General features: G+C 39.6%; 1 protein-coding gene across 1 annotated transcript in view; it reads right to left on the reverse strand.

Moving 5' to 3' along the window:
- Nucleotides 1-19,373, reverse strand: part of mertka (c-mer proto-oncogene tyrosine kinase a) — a 35,047-nt gene extending 15,674 nt beyond the window's left edge. Inside the window, exons 1-8 of the mRNA XM_074675890.1 lie at nucleotides 19,126-19,373; nucleotides 17,406-17,721; nucleotides 17,224-17,324; nucleotides 15,078-15,248; nucleotides 7,324-7,410; nucleotides 7,096-7,211; nucleotides 5,053-5,242; nucleotides 2,290-2,435 (exon numbers count right to left, since the gene is read on the reverse strand). Of these exons, the coding sequence (XP_074531991.1) occupies nucleotides 2,290-2,435; nucleotides 5,053-5,242; nucleotides 7,096-7,211; nucleotides 7,324-7,410; nucleotides 15,078-15,248; nucleotides 17,224-17,324; nucleotides 17,406-17,721; nucleotides 19,126-19,210 (1,212 nt within the window). The 5' untranslated portion in view covers nucleotides 19,211-19,373. The remainder of the gene's footprint in view (nucleotides 1-2,289; nucleotides 2,436-5,052; nucleotides 5,243-7,095; nucleotides 7,212-7,323; nucleotides 7,411-15,077; nucleotides 15,249-17,223; nucleotides 17,325-17,405; nucleotides 17,722-19,125) is intronic.
- Nucleotides 19,374-21,879: the final 2,506 nt, after the last annotated feature.

A 21,879-nucleotide genomic window follows, 5' to 3' on the forward strand; every position in this document is an offset into this window, starting at 1 on the left:
AAAGAAAAAGAGTGTGAAAGGAGAGAGTCATAAAAAAGTGCCAGTGTGTGGGAACTTTCATCTGTGAAAACATGTTTTGAAACTCGCTCTATGTGGACATGAGAATCTCTAATTCCTCATAGGCAAAGCAGCAAAACCTCTCACAGACTCATGATATCAGGGTCCTCTAATACACCTCTAAAAAACTGAAATCTTATAAAGTGTTTTTGTCTTATTTTAAGTAGAAAAATTCTTATTAATTCTTATACTTCATATGAGCCACATTCAACTGATTAGTCCAGAAAAATGTCTTGTTTCAAGCTGTTTAAAGACAAAATGAGGTCTGAATAACTGTAACAAGTTAAAAAAAATTGCCGATGGAACAAGAGAAATTGCAAGAAAATTTGCAGGAAACTAGAATAATGTCTCAATAGAGGGAGTAATCATTTATTGATAACGCCGGATGCGCACTCAACTTGGTTGCAGAAGCACTGCGGAGTTTAATGGTTTGTCAATGGATGTGGAGGAGTTAACCACCAAAAAACACATTTTCAAACTTAACATCAGCACTTGTACAGATGGTAAATGGCTCCCAGGTTTGTGAAATAGCAGTGAGTGGACAGATATTAGGTGGACAGATGTTTTTAGAGGAGGAATCCAGCATCACTCGATGCTCATGACTGCATTATCCATGGACACTTGCCAGACTGTGACAGACCAGGACGTAAACATGTGTCAATAAATCAGAAACCCTCCCAGATCAAAAAGAGCACAGAGACTGCTGAGTCTGAGACCAGGTTCATAATAAAAGAACCAGAAACTACGTCCAGAGAACTGAACCAGACCAGAGAAAGACGGCATATTTAACAATTCACCTGCAGACGTCGCTGGTGTTTCAGTGCAAAGTGTGACACTGTTAACTGGTGACTCTCTGTCGTTAATCACTGATACTGTCCATAGACTGTAAAAAAATTGGACGTCATCTTGCTCGGTTTGAAGTGAGGTCGCCACAAAAATCAGTCAAAAGAATCAAAACATGAAAGGCAGTAACAACCATCTGAGTCAGGGGTCTGCAACCCTTACTTTCAGCCAGTTTTCCTTAGCTCACTTGAATTCTTGTCAAACCAAAACAACAACATCTATTTTATCGTAAATGAAGAGAACAATATGGAGAAAAAAGTGTATAAAATCATATATGTAGTAAAATCTAGTGAAAAGTTTTTTGAACATTTTTTTTTTGGTTTAAATAAAATTGTACATGTGATATGTTAATGTTATATTTTGATTAAATTTGCAAAACATAAAAAAAGAAAAATTTGTAACATCGCAAGTTTCAAAAATAAGCAAAATTAGTGAAAATTTTAAAAAGTTGCATTATTAAAAAAAAGAAGAAATCTAAAAAAATATGCAAAGTTTTACAAAACTTCCAAATATTTCAAATTTCAAAAATTTGCCAAAATGTTATAAATTTGCAAATAAAAATAAAAACATTAACATGTTTAGACCTGTTAATGTTAATATAATTTTATGACCAGAAATAATTTATTAACAGAAAGTAACTTAAGTAGGTAAGTTCGGTGAGTAAGTTATTTAAGTAAGTTACACGTAACTTTTGTCTTGCTCCATTGGCAGATTTTTTTTAACTTGCTACAAACAATTCAGAGTTCATTTTACTCTTTAAATAACTTCAAATCAGACATTTTTGGACCGGTCAGGTGAATTTGGCTCATACTAAGTCTAAAAAGACATTTTTTTAATCAAAATTAGACAAAAACACTCGATAAGATTTCATGTCTTTGTGGTGTAGTCCCAGTGCACACTCAAAGCTCATCTCAGAAAACCTACTCTGAACTGACTGAAGCAGAAACATCCTCTTTATGTTGAAGTTTGCATAAGTCATCAGTACACCTAAATAACCTGTTAATCTCTTTCATTGTTAAACGCAGCTCAAGACCTGACACATTCCTGCGCTTCAGAGGAGATTTTCACATCTGAGGTGGAGTCTGTCAGAAAGCCTCACATCAAAAAGAAATCCCAAGAAATACCAAACTCAGTAAATCCAATTTTTCTGTTCACCCTCTGTCTGCGCCTGCTTACACAGACCGAAAGCTCCTGACCAGAGCTGCTTCTAAAAAGTCTAATTAATTAATCAAACAAGGTGGTGTTTAAGGATTAACGAGTGTTACCAAATCACTCAGGACTGAAAAGAAGTTATTACGTAACATCAGTGTGATAGTTTTACTAATCACTCCTTTGCTTTAAACTTATCAAGACTAAAAGTAAAAACAGTCTGTCGGACATGACGCTCACCTTGTTCACCTGAGTGCCATGCCTGATGATGACATCATAACCTCGCAGGATGCCATTTATCTTATCATCCGGGGGCGGTTTCCAGCTGATCACCAGCCACGACTCGTTCAGATGCATGGTGACGTTTCGGGGATACACAGATGGAACTGAAAGTGTGACAGGAAGTGATTGAAACATCATTAATAACAGTAAAAATGAATCACAGACTTCTTATAAATTAGGAAGCTCTGGACCAAGAATCAAAAGAGAAAGTAAAAACGCCTCCTCCATTCAATCTTTGATTTCAGTCTGGTATGTGGTCACTTCCTGGCACAGCGTATCAACTCTTTTAACTGAAATATCCCCTGCGGTGGTGGTAGGAAGGAAATTGAATGCAGCTCCACCCAGAAAGAAGTCTGTGTTTTCTCAGTGAGAACCTCCTATTTCCTAAGTGACCCTTCAGGAAAACAGAGATTTAGAGGATAAGGGATTTCTCTGAGGGGGACTGTGCCGCGAGCAGAACAGGTTGTTGTGAAACTTCTTTAAACTCCTGTTATTACATGCTGCTGCTGCTGCTCGTAGGCTTACAGTGAGAGCCTTCTGGATGGGCACGCAGAGGCTAATTACAGCTTGTACATTCATGTGATCTACAGTTATCTTCAGGAGAGTAATTAGTCCTTTAAAAGTAAATAAACAAGACAGGAACAACCAGGGACACGTGTGTGTGCTGGCAGGGAATGTGGATCACCCTCCCTTTCAGAAGAAATGTCAGGAATCTGGGATGGACCTTTGACGGAGGTCTCTCTGTTTTTAGATTTCCTTTCTGACCTGTCTACTGGTTTTACTTCTTTGTGAAAAGATAATTTTTTATATGATTATTTCAAACTTTAAGAGTCATTAACAAAAGCTGAAGAAAAAGAGAAGGAAAAGGAGTGTTTTTAAAGGAAGACTCTGCAGGATTCTCCTAAATATTACAATGTCAACTTTTACAGGAATAATCCTGCTCAATCGTCTCCTCTGGGCCTCTACACTGGAAAAAAACTGAAATCTTATCAAATGTTTTTGTCTTATTTGCAGTTGAAAATGCCTTTTTAGACCTAATATGAGCCACATGCACCTGACCAGTCCAGAAAAATGTCTTATTTCAAGTTATTCAAAGAGAAAAATGAGCTCTGAAAATCTCCCAATTTAACAAGAAAAAAGTTACCTATATTAAGACATTATTCTACTTTTTAAGAAAAATTTTGTGCGAATTTTTTTGTTGCATTGGCAGATTTTTTTGCATGTTACAAGTAATTTGGACTTCATTTCAGTCTTTGAACAAGTTAAAACAAGACATTTTTCCGGACTTATAAGTTAAATGTGGCCCATATCAAGTGTAAGAAGACAATTTCTCTTGAAAATAAGACAAAAACACTTGATAAGATTGTTGATGTTTTGGCTGTTTCGGGACATTTCTAGGTGGAGAGTAAGGCCATGTCCACACGTAGCTGGGGATTTTCAAAAACGAGTATCCCCCCTCGTTCGTTTTAAAAACTACTTTTGTCCACACGCAGCGGGTAAATCCGCCGGTGAATGCGGCTCCAAGCACGACAAACTCATAACGGGCAGTGTTTTCCTGTCGCGAAACCCATGCCAACCAATCAGAATGAGCCTCTGTCATTCAGCTGTGACGTTTGAGAACCGAAAACTCTGTTTACTTGCGTCCACACGAAACCATGAAACAGGAGTTTTCCAAAGTCTTCACTTTGGCGGGAGTTTTCAGAAAACATTGTTTTTAGTGACGTATAGCTGCGGTTTCATGTGGACGACAGGCGTAAACGTCTAAATATGTAGGCAGTTTCCCAAATACCCGGCTACGTGTGGACATGGCCAAAGTATGGTTACATTAACCAATCACAGAGCACCCGGTGCGCAAGTGACTTTGCGTGTTGATGATAGCGAGTGGAAAAAGCTAGTCAGAGTGGCTATGATAGCGGACGTAGCATGGAGGAAGAAAAAAACAACCAAAGTGAAGTGATAAAACTTCCTAAAGGAGGGTGAAGCTTGACTCACTTTCAGGAACTTGGAGAGCAGCACGGGACAAAGAGCGACACGAGTTAGCTTTCTGCTAACCAGGTATATGTCAGATACTCTTGATTAGCTTGTGCTAACATGCTAACATGCTAAGTCAGGTGAGTGGCTCTCGAGTCTCTTCCACATAGAAACGTGATGCTACAGGTGGTTTCTGGACTAGTAAGTGTGTTCACATAGCTTTTGATGGAGGTAGTGGGTGCGGGCTGCTGCTGGCACTAAGCGAAGGGGGGGGGAGCCCAGTTTGAATGTTGTGTTTACGAACAGGTAACCAAAACTCCTGCAGACCCTACCTTTAAGTATCCTGACCCTTTTTCCTACTGACACTGAACTAACGGCTCGTTAAAAAGCCCTTTGAACCATTATTCTAACTTAAAAAACACTGTAAGAACTTAAATCGGGTAAGAATTTAAAAACGGATTTGGTAGAAGAAGTCTGCAGGTGTCTGAAAAAAGTCTGAAGTAATCAAAATGTATTCTTGGTGTATTCATTTATTTCTATAACATCACTGTTTTCAGTTCTCCTTTTCATTCTATGCAGCCGACTCATAATTTGTATTTTTATGGATCACTTCTTTATTTTTCCTGTGCTCTGTCTTTAATAGCTTAACCTTAAGTTTGTCTGGTTCAATTAACAACATCTAACACAGGATTTTATTTTTATCTAACAGACTCAGGAAACTGTTTCCTGTCTCCCCCGGCACTCACACACCTCCCTCCGTGGTGTTGCTCTGGATCCACGTGGTGACCGGAGAAGCTCCCACCTCGTTGCTGCAGGAAACGCTCATGTTGTACCACGTCATGGCCTGCAGCCCAGTGACTTCGTGCTCAAAAGGAGGCACTGTGGCGTTGACGATACGAGTCACCATCACCTCGCCTTTCCTCCGACTCACTTCTTTGACCTTCAACAGGAGGAAAACACGGATGATGATCTCAGGATATTCAGTTAGAGACTTTCCACAGCAAGTTCTTCCCAACAACATTTCTGACACTTAAATTTTTGTGTCATCAGACACCGAGGAACCTTTAGTAGGGTCAAATACACATTTGCACTATCATGGAAGTGGGACATGCTTTAGTCTATTTATTTATTTATTTGTTTGTTTGCACAATCATGTTTCTTTTTTTTTCTTTTCTTTCATCTTCTTTTGTATAATGAAGCACTGTCTGCAAAAAGCTTAAATCTTATCAAGTGATTTTGACTTATTTTCAGTAGAAAATGCCTTTTAGACTTAATATGAGCCACATTCACCTGGTGAGTCAAGAAAAATGTCTTGTTTCAAGTTATTTAAAGACAAAAATGAGGTCTGAATTGCTCATTAGAAGGAAGAAAAAAAAACTGCCAAAGGAACAAGAGAAAAGTTACTTGTATTAAGACATTATTCTAGTTTCCAGCAAAATTTTGAGCATTTTTTTTTCTATTAGCAGATTTTTTTTACTTGTTACAAGCAATTCAAACCTCATGTTGTCTTTAAATGACTCTAAATAAGATTTTTTTTTTCTTTTAAGGTGAATGTGGCTCGGATCAAGTGTTATAAGACAAATTTTCCTGAAAGTAAGACAAAAACACTTGATAAGATTTCAGTTATTTTTGCCGTGTATACATGCATATCACTGTCTGTGTCTGCCTCAACCCCCTCCTCTGCCTGGATGATGATGTTTTGGTTGTTTCGAGACATTTGTAGGCAGAGACTAAGCGTGGTTACATCAGCAGATCACTGATGAAACAAAATGCCAAACAGAAATAACTTTTGCCTAAATGAGGGTGAAGCTTGGCTCAACTTTCACTCACTTTCAGGAACTTGGAGAGCAGCACAGGATTAACAGCAACACGAGTTAGCTTTCTGCCAATCAAGTATGTGTCAAATACTTGTGATTAGCTTTTGCTAACATGCTAAGTCAGGTGCACAGCCCTCAAGTCTCTCCCATATAAAAACCTGATGCTTTAGGTGGTTCCTGGACTAGTAACTGTGTCCACATAGCTTTTGTTGGAGGTAGTGGGTGCGGGCTGCTGCTGGCACTGAGCCAACAAGACAAATTAGCTCAAAAACTTGCTTAAGAATAGAATAACGTCTTATATTTTTTTTGTTCAGTAAATCTGATTCTTTATATTTTATCTATTTAATTAATTTAATTTATTGCTTTTTTTCTTTCCATGTTATTGCTTAAATTATGATTTATGTTTTTTTTGTATTTCACATGAAGTATTTATTTTTTCTCACTTTAGCCATGTATTTATTTTATTTTATTTTATTTTATTTTATTTTATTTTATTTTATCTTAAGGATTTAATTCCTCTGAACATCACTTTGGTCAACAGTGTCTGTTTTTAAAGTGCTTAACAAATAAAGCTGGATTTGATTGGATTGGTTACAGCAATTCAGACCTCATTTTTGTCTTTACATAACTTGAAATACATTTTTTTTTCTGGACTAGTCAGGTGAATGTGACTCCTTTTAATTTTAAAAAGACATTTTCTAATGAAATTAAGACAAAAACACTTGATAAGATTTCAGTTTTTTCTAGTTATGAACTGTGTTTAAATCTGTGCAGCTTTAAATATCCTTTTCTTCTCTGCTCAAATACCTGGTAACTCGTCTATTCCTGCATTTGCACAATTCAGAGTCATTTCCAATTCCTCTCTTGTGCATGCACACCTGGTTTCAAGCTGAATCTGTTTTCTTGTTTTCTGTTTTTTCCAATTTGCTCAAAGAAGAAGAGATCAGTGTGCTGCTTGATTAGATGTGGAGCTTACCCTGATGTGACATTTAGTTATCGGAGAGAAACCATCATTCCCAGGACTCCAGCTCAACAGCAGCTTACTGGACTGCCTCCCCACCACAGTAAGACCAGACACAGGGCCGGGGAGCACTAAAAGACACAGTAAAATGCATATTGACTCCTTAACTGAGACATATGGTGAGCAGGCGGAGTGTGAACGACTCCTGGAATGTGAAGCAGCCCCTTAAAGACCCAGCTTTACCTTTAATGTTGATATTCGCCTCCCTGGAGGTTGTGACACCCTTGGCGTTGTAGGCCTCACAGCTGAACTGAGTGTTCTTGTCCACACCTGCAGTTGACACATCAAAAAGGACAATGTAACCGATCCTCGAGGTCGAGATGGAGCAGAGTGTTTCGATAAATCAGCTCAGGCGTCATTTGACTTCTGGGAAATAATTTCTCAGAACAAACCAGACACGTTATCATCAGGTTTGTGTTTGGAAAGACTAACAAAGCAGAATCTGGACAGAAGCGTGACGTCAGCCACGAGGAACGAAGGAGAAATGAGAGTGAATCAAGACTGAAGACGAGACAGGAGAAGTGGGGATGAGTCACCGTGATTATACCTCAAAAGTTCACTCCGTGTTGTCTCATGCAGCTCGCAAACTCCAGCCACAGCAGCATGAGCCGCTTTTCCTGAACACACAATTCCTGTCATTCAACACGCAGCTCGAATACAACTGGGACATCTGCTGAATAATGTCCCTTTGTGCTCTGTTTTTCAGAGCGTCTCTATCTCGGAAACCCTTCAACAAAGCTAATCACAGAGCCACCAACTGGAAACAAACTTTGGATGTTTTGTTTACGTTCTGCAGGAGATCTCAGACTCATATGTTTACCTTCCTCTTCCTCACAAACACCCGGGTTAAGAGCCCTTAGTCTGATATTTAAAGTGCCTCAAATTGAAGTCACATCAGACACATTTCAAGCTAACTCCAAAGCATAACTGAGCAATAAATCTGACATTCAAACTCTGAGAGGAATGTGCAGATACATCAGCACGTTCGAGGCCAGGCTGTGCAAATGTAACGACCACGTGTTTCTTCAAGCTGCACAGCAAACACTGAGTCGAGGCGAAGTGGGCACTGTGCACATCTGACTGTGGTCCAAAGGAAAAAAACACACTGAGACAATCTTACCAAGGGGAGAAGAAGCAAACAGAGAAAGTCAGAGTTTGTTTCCACTCAGCTCGAACAGCTGGATTACAGTGTAAACAAACAGGTGTCATAATCATCTTACTGTTGCTGTAACTTCATATTCAAACCCCCAAACACTTTTAAAAATAGAAATAAGGCTGATCACACAGAAAAAAAACACTGATGTCACTGAACTTTATCCCCAAAATCAGACTTTTCAGTCTCAAACTCTTGGCCCGTGTCAGGTTCAACATTTCTGTGGTTTCTGCGGCTCTTGTGGCTTCGGTCTGGTGAAAATAAGACCAGAACATACACATTCAGCAGGGATGTGTTTTCATGGTTGTAAAGTGTTACAAAGACTCAAAATATGCTAACCATTTACATCTACTTTGGTGTAAACCATTCTTATTGGTTGTTGGATTGAATGTGGATGAGCGATGATGAGGCTAGTTTAGCATGTTTAGCTGGAGCCAGGGTTCGTTTCAGCCTGACACCTTTTAAATAACAGTGTCAGAAACTGGGGACCCAGAAGTGATAAAGATTCCTAATAACGCAACCTTAATATTATCATTACCTCCACCAAGGGGGTTTTGTTTTGGGGAGAGTTTGTCTGTCTGTCTGTAAACAATATAACTCAAAAAGTAACAAACAGATCTTGATAAAATTTTCAGGAAATGTTCAAAATGGGATAAGGAAGAAGTGATTAAATTTGGGAGGTGATCCCGATCACCATCTGGATCTAGGACTTTTTTTTAAAGGATTCTTTATCATTGTGAGATAGGGTCGTTTTCACCATATGTGTATAACTCCACCATAAATGGTCAGATTGCTTTGCAAAACAATACAAAACAAGGTCACCATAATTTCTGATAGATGTAAAAGTACGATCCAGATCTTGGATCAGATTCTGGATACTAAGATCTGGAATAAGAAATACGCAGGGCTCTCAAGTTTTGAATGCAGACTAAAGTGGCACCCACCTTTTTTTAATTTATGGACAAGAAATCACCTCTTATGTCCTTAGTCCACAGAGCGGCTCGTGGCGGCATCAGATGTACTAATGTGTGGGACCGCCAGACGCGCGTCATATCTATGATGCGTCATAGCTCATCAGATGTTTCAGAGTTTTTCCTAATGTTTATACGCCAGGAAAAGAAAGATCATAATGATTGTTCATGAGTCCAAGTCAAGTCTGAAATACGATGTGTGGCTCAATGCTTGACACTTGAGAGCCCTCAATATGAACTGGGTCATCATAATTTTCAACACTGTCAGGAAACAAATTATCGTACAAACCTGCAACTAACACCAAATTGTAGCAGACAGTCTGCTGAAAGGGAGTATAACATTAAAGTAAGACTAAAGTGTTGGTGACAATCACAATATGCTTGTTGGAGGTCTGAGCTCTCTGAGTGCTTTACTAGTTTATAGTGGTTTTAAAAAGGCAAGAAGAAGACTGTAGCAGTGCTAAGATGTAACTTTTAGTAAACAGATAAACAACTGACTCTGGGCATCTTTGAGCATTAGCTTCAAGCCTGTCAAACTTCATTTAAGGGATCTGTGAAGGCTTTTTTTAATTGGTGTTGATTGCAGTGACACTTTGGCTGGAGTTGCTTTCTGGGATGAATTGAATTGAAAAAACTTTATTTATCCCTGAGGGGCAATTAAATGCACAGAGCAGTCAACAATGAGAACAGACAGCACAAACAGTCAGACCATTTTGCACAATAAACTCAAAGTCTACTGTTTGAAATGCTAAAATCCTAACTTCAAGAAAATAAAAAATTAAAAACATACTTTGATAATGAAATACAATAAACTAAGGCTAGGGGTTGCTAGGCGCCGCCCTGTTGGCTATGGCTGCCTTTTGCAGCAGCTCTCTCTTCTTTGTCCGTTTCTTGTAACTTTTTCGTCTCTTTTTCGTAATCTTTGTATTTGGAGTGGATCATTACTTTGTTTGGCTCATTTGTTGGTCATGGACACCAAACTAGTTTTGTCTTCAGTGATATTTTTACTACTTTTCCTCCTGTGTTTGTCTGGAGATCCTACATGTAACCATGGCTGCATTGTTTTCATGTGGAATCAGCTGTTAGCAGCCTGTAGCATGTCAGTGCTAACTGGTGTAAGGCCTGATGTTTCCCACAAGGTGAGGAGAAGGAGGTGAGGGTGATGTGCTGGTTCTCAGGTGTGAGCTAAGAAGTGACGACATGGACCTGTCCTTCCATCCATCGTTATTGGGAACGTAAGATCTATCTCCAATAAGATGGACAAGCTAGCTGTGCTAACCCAGCAACATAGGGAATACCAGAAGGCAGAGTAGCATCATGCTATTCACAGACATGGCTAACAGAGCTAACACCAGACACCAATGGACAAGCTGTCAGCATCTATTTTCTTATGGATCTTTTTGTACTTTATATACACTTTCTTACTTGTGTTTTCTTGATTGCTGCTGTGACTTCAATTTCATTGTGCTTGTTACAACGACAATAAGGCTCTATTCTATTCTATTCTATTCTATTCTATTCTATTCTATTCTAAGATACTAAAATATTATAGTGCCAATGTAATACTAAAACATAATAAAAGTTTTTTTTAAAAAACCCTGAGTACTGGAAAACAACAATAGAGTAAAAGTAGTGTGAGGTAAGGTGCAGAAAGGAGTATTAAATGCCAACAGAGGAAGGTATATTACATGTGCTTGTGGCACTCTGACATGAGTAAGGGGACAGTGAGGAGTGGATGCAACCCAGCACAAGTTGGTCCCAACCCCCACTTTAATGGGAAACCAGTCCCATCACTGACAGTGGTGTGATGAAGTGTCTTTGGGAGGGTTTTGGTAAACATTGCATGCTAGCAAAATACCAAGCTAATATTCAACAACACACAGTGGTTTCACACATGATCCTGTGGTCAAGCTTCAGTTAAAGGTATGACTCTACTGGGCCTCAACCTCACCTCACAACAAAAACATAAACTCCTACAAAGTGATATGTTTTGTTAGAAGAAGGAAATGAAAGCAGGTCATGCACTTGTGTTTCTTCTTTCACTGTAGTTGGTGAGTACATGAAAACATAAAGCAAAAACACTACAGGAAAAAAAAGATGGCTTGGCTTCTCTGACGGAAAGATCAGAAATTATAGGGAGGAGAGCCATCCGGCTTACTGAGCTGCCTGAGAGTTTCCATTTTTAAACTCTGGCAGCAAATATAGGTCCCTGAAATCTTGGTAAGGTTTCAACCAAGTATGACTGTTTTTCACCGTATACCACGTTTAGAAAAAATGTAGTTTTTGTGTTTTCAAAGCAAACATCAGCAGCATAAGATCAAATGGTTTAAACACTGACAAAGTTGCTGAGATCAGGGATGAAATGTCCTTGATTTCAGGCATCATTAGTGGGAAAGTGCATGCAGTCTCTGCAAGCTAAATCATTTACCACTTCACCAAACAGAAGCACAATGCTACAATGAGATCTAAGCTACAGTGGGGAAAAAGGCTCCAGACTCAAAGTATGCATGAGATGACGTGCTGCAGAGTGGGTTTAACTCTGTTGTTGTGCCAATATTTGGTCCTGCAGAGCTCTGGTGAAGTCTGCAGCCTGCCAGCCTCTGTGTGCGGCCCCTCCCCGCTGCTCAAAGTGGGCCGGCCCGTGAATGAGGCCTTTGTCCCCACAGCCAACCCCCGAACAGACTCCCTGTGCAGCCCCCCAGCCCCTCGCTGCCCAGGCCCTTGCACATGCTGGACCAAAGCACAGCTCTGAACCTTTAACCCCTGCGCTCCGGGCTGTGTCACCACAGCAGCTCCAGCAGGAGAGTTTGGCCTGCGGTGAGCTGGAAATGAAGGGTTCGAGTAGACCGAGTAAAAAGGTTAGGCGGCTATTAACAAATGTTTGTTCTGAAGAAGAGGAGGAGAGTGCACAAAGAAAGACACTGTGCAACAACTATCCTAGTTTTCTGCTCAATTCTACATAATATTATCCCCAAAAACCCATAAATATCTTTTTGTTAAACTCAAATCTGACTTCTGATATAACTTTGGTTTATTACCACTCGAATTACATTTCACTTTTTATGCAATCTGGTATGGAGACACATCCTGATTGACATTAAACTGACTGATAACCTATATTTCTGCTCTGATCAAGACTAACTGAACTGTGTCTCTTTCATAACAAGGCTGAGTTAAGATGAAGCTCGACTGAAAGTCTGGTAAATAACTGAATTAGCTAAATAAATGAACAAACTTAGGCTTAGAAACTAATATTACATTTTAATTTAACCTTTATTTAGCCAGGAAATTAATCTTATTAAGTTTAAAAATCTCTATTTTCAGGAGTGTCCTGGCCAAGATAAGCAGCAGCAAAGTGTACAAAGTTTCAGACAAACAGCAAACATTACAAACAAAACCCCCACAAAGTGTTTCCAATCCCTGGCGCACAAAATAGAACAGGATATTTTGTGAAATCCATCAAAATCCAAAGTAAATTAAGCAGAGCACCTGCAGCCTGATGTTTCTGCTTCAAGATTTTCAACATTAGGGATGCACAATATTATCGGTACATTATCGGCTGATATTGGCATGAAAATAAAATATCAGATATCAGCCAACACATGAACTTCTGCCAATATAAAAACCGATAAATTAATGGTCTAAAGCTTCAGATATTTTTTAGCACTTTTTGTGATTTTGTTTGCACAGTTCAGATTGAGAAGTCCCATATTTGGCTCCTGTTTTGAGTTAAATTTAAGCGGCAGTCTGTACAGTACGTGTATCTGGCTCATTTAGGCACATTTACCATTTACAGGAGAAAACCGTTATCTTCAATTTGGGTTTAATTGCTGTACAGTTGCACTTCTCACATGTTTCCTGTGAGCAGAGGTTATGTTTACTGACTGCAAGTTGTGAAATTGGCCAAATTTTCCCTAATCTTATCATGTTTTCAGGTAGAGCATCATCCAGCTTTCAGGTAGGATTTACCTTTTGGATTTTTTTTGTTTGAGATCAATTGTCATAAATAAATCTACAGTTTCAAGTATATAATTTTCAAATCTTGCACAAAAAAAATAATATATCATAACAAATGTGATAAGAGTATGCACTGTAATATAACATGTTATAACTCAGAAGAGAGTTGATGATCTCTGCAATTATGTGCACAGAAAAAATATCGGTGTTGGCTAAATGAGTTGTTAAATATCAGCATATCAGATATCTGCAAAAAAATCCAATATGGTGCATCCCTATTCAAAACAGCACCATAAAATCACACAGTGAGCTGAAGTTATTTCTGTCATTCGTTCCTCTAACCAATCTCAGTTCCTCCAAAGGATGGGTACCAAATTAGGTACTTTTAGAGGTAACACCGAAATTTTGACAAAAGTACCGGGTACTGATTCATGTAAAATCAAAGGTACCATGTTCAGGTACCTAAACGCATCCTAACAACTGTGAGGGTGTGGAAGAGTAGATGATTTTTCATGCTGGACATGAACACAGCAGGGCAAGTTTTATATTGATAAATGAACATGTCAAATTAAAAAAAAAAACATATCTTTTATTATTAAAAAAAAATAATATAAAAGTACCAAAAGTTGGTACTGTTGAGTACCAGTACCGATTGCCAGGTACCGGGCATCAGTACCATGTCGTTTCAAACGTGAGAGGTACACATCCCTAGTTCTGACCCTTGGAGCAGACAGTACGCAAAGGTGATAAGGAATAGAATAGAATAGAATAGAATAGAATAGAATAGAATAGAATAGAATAGAATAGAATAGAATAGTCTTCAGTGTTCCAGCTTCATGCTTAACACACGGTAGGTGAGTGCTTTAAAGCATTAGCGCCCCATGATACGCGGTATCCAGAGAGTGTAAGCTCCAAGGAGAGACATACATGTATAAAACATCTCCAAAGTCCAGCACAGATGGAAAATGACAGAGACCAGTCTCTTTAGAAACTGGAAAGAAAAGCAAGACAAGAAAATATTGAAAATAGCTATTGAAGATACTTCTCTCTGTGTTGTTTTCAGCGCATGGAAGTCAGGAAGTAGCTTCAAAGTCGTCACCAGGTTAGACTCAGTGTTGAATTATTCCCTGACCTCAGTACAAAGCTAACAGACCTGTGTCTAAATAAATCTCTGACCAAGCGTGAATGACCTCTGTTAAACCATTCAGAAAAACTCAGCAAGAGGCCGCAGAGACTCTGAGCACAGTTAGAAACCTGACTGTGAGCAGAGCGCAGATGCTGAGGCAGCACAGACCAGGAAGAATAGAAACCACCGACAGAGTGATGCTCGCTGGGAGAGACCCACGACACACTTCTCTCAGATTAACAGTCAGTTCATCTGTGTGAGCAAACGTTTCCACATTCACCCTCAGCGGGAAGTTAATCAAAGTGAAACAAGGTTTAATCAGCTGAAGCGTGTGTTACTTTAACAACTTCACAGGAGGAAAGTCACCAACATGAAAAGCTTCATTAAACACACTTTACAGTTTGTCAAAGCTGAAACACAGTAAAAAGGAGCATCTTTAAATTTAATTAAGCTTTTTACAAGCTCCTTCGACACATTTCAGGCTGATAAAAGAAGAAAGAGTTTGATGTAGGAAGGCAACATCTGCAGTTTCTCTTTTCAGGATGTCACTCAGACTTATTCTGACTCATTTTCTTCTTATTTATTAGACAATGTGTCAGAAATTAAATTTTCTCAGAAGTCTCCAACACCTCAAGACAACCAGACGACAAAGGAGATGACTGAAAGCTCCTGAAGCGCGACACTGTGTAACTTACTCTCTGTATTTCTAAAAGTGAACAGCATGTCCTACCTGAAACAGAGTAGCTGCTGGGAGAGTTATGATAGTCACTATCAGGTAATCCGTCACGAAGCCAGCGGATCTGGACGGGATCAGGGGGTCCTACTGCTTCGCAGAAGAGCGTGAAAGGTGTGTTTCTCGTCACGTTCCTGTCCTCTGGCTGTGCGAGGAAAGTTGGCAGACCTGCAGACCAGTGAGAGAGTTTAATGAAAAATACAGACCCTCAAAAAGAAAACAAGTACAACGCTGAAACCAAGGAGCATCCTTTAGAGTGGCGGAATGAAGCAAGACTGCAGTTCCTCTGGAGGCCACTTGGGGCTGAGTCCAAAAATAGGTCAAACTCCATAGAAGCCCATAATAAACGCAGCTGATGAGCTTATCTCCTCAGTCAGGATGCACCAATCCAACTTTTCCAGTCCCGTTATCGATCCAATACCTGTGATAAAATAATAACCTCCATGGCCGACAGGTGATGTTGAGTATTGGACAAAAATGAGCACATGAAGTTACTGAAGTTGATATTTATTTCAGCTATAAAGTTTTAAAATGTTTGATAAAAACAAAGCTTCAGAACTTTCAGAAATTACTATTCAATTGTAAAACTTTTCACCTCATAGACTAAACCATAATTTAGAAATAATAATGTCATGAGCTGGGTCACCATATTTTTTTGCACAATCATTTTTTAGTGAATTATTCTCAGCAATAAAAGGTAAACGTTTATCAATCAGATCTGAGTGAGTTTTTGCGCAAACCAGTCAGACATTTTACCAGGCCCAACCTCAGGCTCTGATGTTCCCCACAAGGTGAGGAGAAGGAGGTGAGGACGACGTGCTGGTTCTCAGGTGTGAACTAAGAAGTGACGACATGGACCTGTCCTTCCATCCATCGTTATTGGGAACGTAAGATCTATCTCCAATAAGATGGACAAGCTAGCTGTGCTAACCCAGCAACAGAGGGAATACCAGAAGGCAGAGTAGCATCATGCTATTCACAGACATGGCTAACAGAGCTAACACCAGACACCAACTCCACATTGGAAGAGCTTCACCTGCTGTGAGCAGACAGGATCCAGGAGACAGAGACTGAACAGACTGCTGAAGAAGCTCAGTCCTGGACCCTGTGGAGGTGGAGGCTGGCTGACTGGACAATGATGGACAAGCTGTCAGCATCTGTTTTCTTATGGAGCTTTTTTGCACTTTCTATACACTTTCTAACTTTGGTTTTCTTGATTGCTGCTGTGACTTCAATTTTGTTGTATTTGTTACAATGACAATAAAGTTCTATTCTATTCTATTCAATTCAATTCTAAGTTTGGATTAATCCTTTCCCATGGATGGGACTGACCCGATACCAAAACCAGGATTGGTGCATCCCTTCTACTCAGCCATATTTGCGATTTATTTTTGGACTTAAAAAATGACAAAGAAGACCTCTAATGTTGGCTTTCTGTGTGTTTCATTGCACTAACACACCATTCACACAGTCTGTGCTTAAGCTTTTTCAGCAGGGAAAATTCTTTGACATGGACAGCACGCTGAAATCAGTTTACTTACTGCAAAAAACTGAAATCTTATCAAGTGTTTTTGTCTTATTATTAGTAGAAAAGTCTTTTTAAACTTAATATGAGCTACATTAACCTGACCAGTCCAGAAAAATGTCTTGTTTCAAGTTATTTAAAGAAAATTCTGCCAATGCAACAAGAGAAAAGTTTGCTGAAATGAGACATTATTCTAGTTTCAAGCAAATTTCTCTTGTTTTCACTTAAAATAAGACAGATACACTTGATAAGATTTCAGTTTTTTGCAGTGCTTGTCCCAGCAGAGAAGCCAGCATGCTGCAGTGATGAGCTGACTGTTCATTACAAGATTTGTCCCATGTTGTTTATACGTTGATGACGCTCACACTTGAGATAAGCACACGCATGATGCAAGTCTGCAATGTTCAGCAAATTATCTCGGCTTCCTACGTCTGATAAATGAACAGCTCTGGTCGATTTCCACCACAGAGAGGATCTCATTTTATGGAAAATACAATGTCAGCATCCTCTCTCTAAAGTCCAAATGTGTTTTTTTTTCTATTCCTAAATGATCAACAGTAAACATACTAAACCGGGGCCTTTCAAAAGCCAACAACCAACTCTATGTTTTGATCTCACCTTCCACCTCCAGGGTGATTGGCTGAGACTCCACCAGTCTGCTGCCGATGCTCAGTCTGCAGCGATACTCCCCGGTGTCCCCTCTCTGCACGTGGTTAATGCTGTAACACAGTGGAACAACACGCCTGTAAAAATGCATAACCCACCTGTCGTGAAGCATTTCGCCTGTGTGTGTTTCATACTTGACAGTAGACAGCAGAGTCGTGACCCCATCTGTGGTGGTCTGCAGCTCGTTCACCACCGCCTGCATGTTAGAAGCCAGGTCCAGACCGTCCTTCACCCAGATGATGGTGGGCTCCAGCCTGGCGTCGGGGATGTCGATGGAGCAGTTGAATTTAGCCTCGTGGCCCTCAGACAGCTGCATGGTGCCCACAGTGGGCTTGAAGTGGAGCCGCTTGAGCTGATCTGGAGTTAGATAAACCCTCGAAATGTGAGCCGGTATCACAAGAGGCTCAGAGGTCCTGGTGGAGCGGTGGATCTGGGTCCTGGGGTACTGAGCTGTTTACACAGAGAGATTTTAGGTTGTGTTGAATGGGATGATGTAAGATAAGCTGCTGATGAATGAAAAATACACAAAAGATCATCTTTAATCACTCTGAAAGCTCTAAAAACAGTAATCTATCAGGCTTAAGACTGAAAGCTAGGGATGCACGATATTGGATTTTTGTTAATATCCGATATGCCGATATATCAAAACCCCTTTTGGCTGATACCGATAATCACAAGTTTGTTTGTTTTTTTTCACTGTAGAGAAAGCTAAGTCTATCCTGTACTGAAATTTATATGTTACTCTCATTGTGACGGTCTTATTTGTTTAAGAAACACACATAAAACAAGACAAAAAACATTTGATTTTACCATAAATAAGAAATGTATTATTTTTTCAAACTCAAGACATTCAGTATTGAAATACAGAAAAATAATTTCTTTAGATCACATGAACTTTAAATGTACAATGCATTTTTAAACATAACCAAGCTGCATTTGATTATTTTAGAGCTACTGTAACAACCTGGTGACAGACACAGAGCTCTGCAGTGCAAATGAAGTGCTATATTTTATTTAAGGAGCTTATTTTTCAGATGGAAAATAATAATAATCCGAACTGAATAGCATCTTATCGGCTGTGCCTATTGGCAGAAATTTTCATATCTGTCGATACCGATAAACGTGTTTTTAAGCTTTTATCAGCCGATACTGATATTGTGCCGATATTATCGTGCATCCCTACTGAAAGCATTAATCATCTGAGACCAAAACTCACAGAAAAAGACGGCGAGAAGCTGCTATCAAACTTATTTCCTGCTTGACTGATTCTTTGGATATCAGGATGTCTAAGTCATTCAATTTTTTTGCTCTCGAGAAAAAAAAGGTTGAATCTTTTGGTCATAAACATTTCAAAGCAGAATTAAAAAAATTGTTGTTTTTCAACTTTCTTCTTTCAAAAAAGCTCAAAACTAAAACACATTCTTGTGAAATCACAGCAGGTGTGAGAGTTTGAGTAAGCAATTATGATAACAACTTGTAATTTATTTCTAAGAGAGAAACTGTTTTATCTAGTGGTCATTTCACTTCTTTCAGTCTTGTTTAGAACAGTAAATCACAGTACTTTATGGGAAAACAGAATAATAAAGGACAGAAGCTTGACTGTGTGTCTCTTCTGACAGACTAAACTATGCCTCTGGGGCAGTTTGGAGTGTTTTTACTGTCACCATTCCACTGCACTGCCGAGGAAACCACATTTTACGACTCTAATTTAAGAGCTGCATTGGGATACACGCTGGGAGAAGCTATGAGACGCATTTTCTGCTTTCTTAAGATGTTTTATGCGTATTTACAGCTCATTCTCTACAGACAGGCAGCTTGGATGAGGAGACAAAACAAACTTTCAGGAGGACTCACCGCTCACTGGACTCTCCAAAATGATCATTAAAGTCGTTGCAGAGAGAAAAACTCCAAACCATCCCGGCTTTGGTTTCTTCGCCATGTCCAGGTCCCTGCAGTCCAGTAAAAGTCTGAATAAAAGTCCACGTTTCGTCTCTAAGCGGATTGTGCGGGATCGACAGTGACCCACATCACCCTCTATGGTGGCTCAAACACGGACTGTGTGAAGAGTTGTTGACCTGAGCTCAGATTCAGCTGGAGACCAGAAAAAAAAAGTTTACTTTTCCCCACGTCACGGCAGGGATCCCACGGAGGCGGGACTGGGTGGAAAAGCACTGAAATACTACAAGCAAACAAAATACAACAGAAAATACACAAAACAGTGCCACAAACACCTAACAAACCCTTTAAAGTCGCATTATTTTACATTTCATCAAACTTTTTTTCATTTTAAATCCGTCTTAAGCAGCCTGTCTGGTTTCCAAACAGAATAAATCATTTTATCATAATGCAGATCATAATCACGCATACATGACCGGAAAATAAAAAGAGCACTACGACGGATGCTTCGTCAAAAATGTTAAACAAATTGTTCAGACATGTTTAAAAAAGAAAAACACACATTAAAACAATCAAAGAACGGTGCTACACATCGGCTACCTTCTCAACTGCTCCATCGTGTGGTCAACCAAGGATGTTAACCTTTTAACACCAAACATCATATCTATTTACTGTTTTAAAAACGAATTTAAACATTTTAAGCTTAAAATACTGAGTCAAGACTTGAAATGAGATGAAAAACAACTCTTGTATAATCTGAGTAGCAACTAAAGGCTTTAAAATGAAGTTAGGATGAAGATTATCACTCATAAGGCCTATTAGCTTAGCCATAGCTACCTAGCATACATCGCTTGATAAGCGTTTGCGCTGACGTCACGAGGCAGTTACCCGGATGTGCGGCTACATTACGAACGTAAATATTGAATGGACGGAGCTAGAAGTGTGCGGTAAAGTAGGATTTTAGGATGTCTTAACCACAATTAAATATGGAAAAACAAACGGGGCACACTTAAACTTTTTGTGAAGGACTCTGCCAGCAAGAAAAAAAAGATATTTTGAAAAATTACACCTAATGAACAGGAGAGACCCATGAGGAGTTAGCATCTTTATCATTATCTACCCAAAGGATTGGAAACATAAATTTTACCGCTCAGTCAAAGTTATACTCTATCATAATATATTTACTTTAACTTACATGTTATTTTAAGATGCTATGGACAGAAAACATGACCTACCTGACAGGAAATGCTGTGAACAGACTCAAATATTGAGATTAATGATAGATTATTGCTTTGGGAATCCTGATTGAGTTTAGCTAGCCACAGTTGTTTGCGCTCCTCATCCCGATTTGCCTTCACTTTTGGTAGTCAAAAGTATATGAAATTTATTTTTCCCCATCCGACCGATAAGTGAAGCAAAAAATGTGTCAGTAATTTACCATTTTGTGTGACTTTAATCCTTGTGAGTGCCTCTAACATGGTCGAATCGATGACGTCACGGGAAACACTCTGATGCCAGATGTTGCTATTTGGGGCACTTTACTTACCTATTTAACCTACCCTTTAAATGATGAGATTCATCTTTCTTTATCACTGCAGGACTCATTAAGGTCTTTTTCCACAAGAGACATTTAAAGGATAAGTTCGGTTAATACTGCTTTTACATTGTTTGTAGAATGAAGTAGAACAAAATACTCACCCAGAAGGCTTTCCTGATCCAAGCAGTGCTTCGGGAGATATTGAGATCCAAAATTGTGCAGCGGACGTCCGTATGCCCCGATGGGATCCATCGGGGCATAGATAGCGCCGCTCCTAAAACTGCATTAATTGTCAAAAAACTCGTGTTTTTCACCCATATTCCATCATGGTCCGCTCCAGGTTAGTTCTTTGCTGCAGTCTGTGTCACTCCAGACAGCGCTGTGCGGCTGTACTGACCTCTGAACCGACGAAGACTTTGTTTACCTCTGCCCCTCTGCGGATGCGCAGTACTCTGTGGAGAGCTGACTCCACTTTCTCTTTTCTTTGAGGGTCAAACGTAAACAAAGTCTTCGTCGGTTCAGAGATCATTACAGCCACACAGCGCTGTCTGGAGTGACACAGACTGCAACAGAGGACTAACCCGGAGCGGACCATGATGGAACATGGGTGAAAAACACGAGTTTTTGGACGATTAATGCAGTTTTTGGAGCGGCACTGTCTATGCCCCGATGGATCCCATTATACGGACGTCCGCTGCACGATTTTGGATTTAAGTATCTCCCGAAGCACTGATTGGATCAGGAAAGCCTTCTGGGTGAGTATTTTGTTCTACTTCATTCTATAAACAATGTAAAAGCTGTATAAACCGAACTTATCCTTTAAGCGTGAGCCAGGCATGTAGGACGGACGCTTCATCACTTGTTACTGCATTTCCTTCAACCTCAGCACTTCCTGACAGAGGCATAGCTTGGGATTTTGAGTCACATGAAGAAAGTAGTATGTAAAACCAGGTCTCACCCGTATAGCCTACAGAGTGGACAGCGTGGCTCCGACATTTATCATTGTACGGTTTTGAAGCCAAAATACCGCCGTCTCAGGCGCCACCATTGTAGCAGTTTGGAGCCAGATTCTGCGCAGTAGAGACGATGAGGGATTCTGGGAGAATCTGAGTGGAGCTGGGTGACAAAAATAATTCGAGAGTCTAATCACTTCCTGACTCTACCTCCCGACATAT

This window comes from Halichoeres trimaculatus, unplaced genomic scaffold (genome assembly GCF_033239565.1).
Source record: "Halichoeres trimaculatus isolate MK-OKI-2021-1 unplaced genomic scaffold, fHalTri1.1 fHalTri1_scaffold_8, whole genome shotgun sequence".
NCBI classification, from domain to species: Eukaryota; Metazoa; Chordata; class Actinopteri; order Labriformes; family Labridae; genus Halichoeres; species Halichoeres trimaculatus.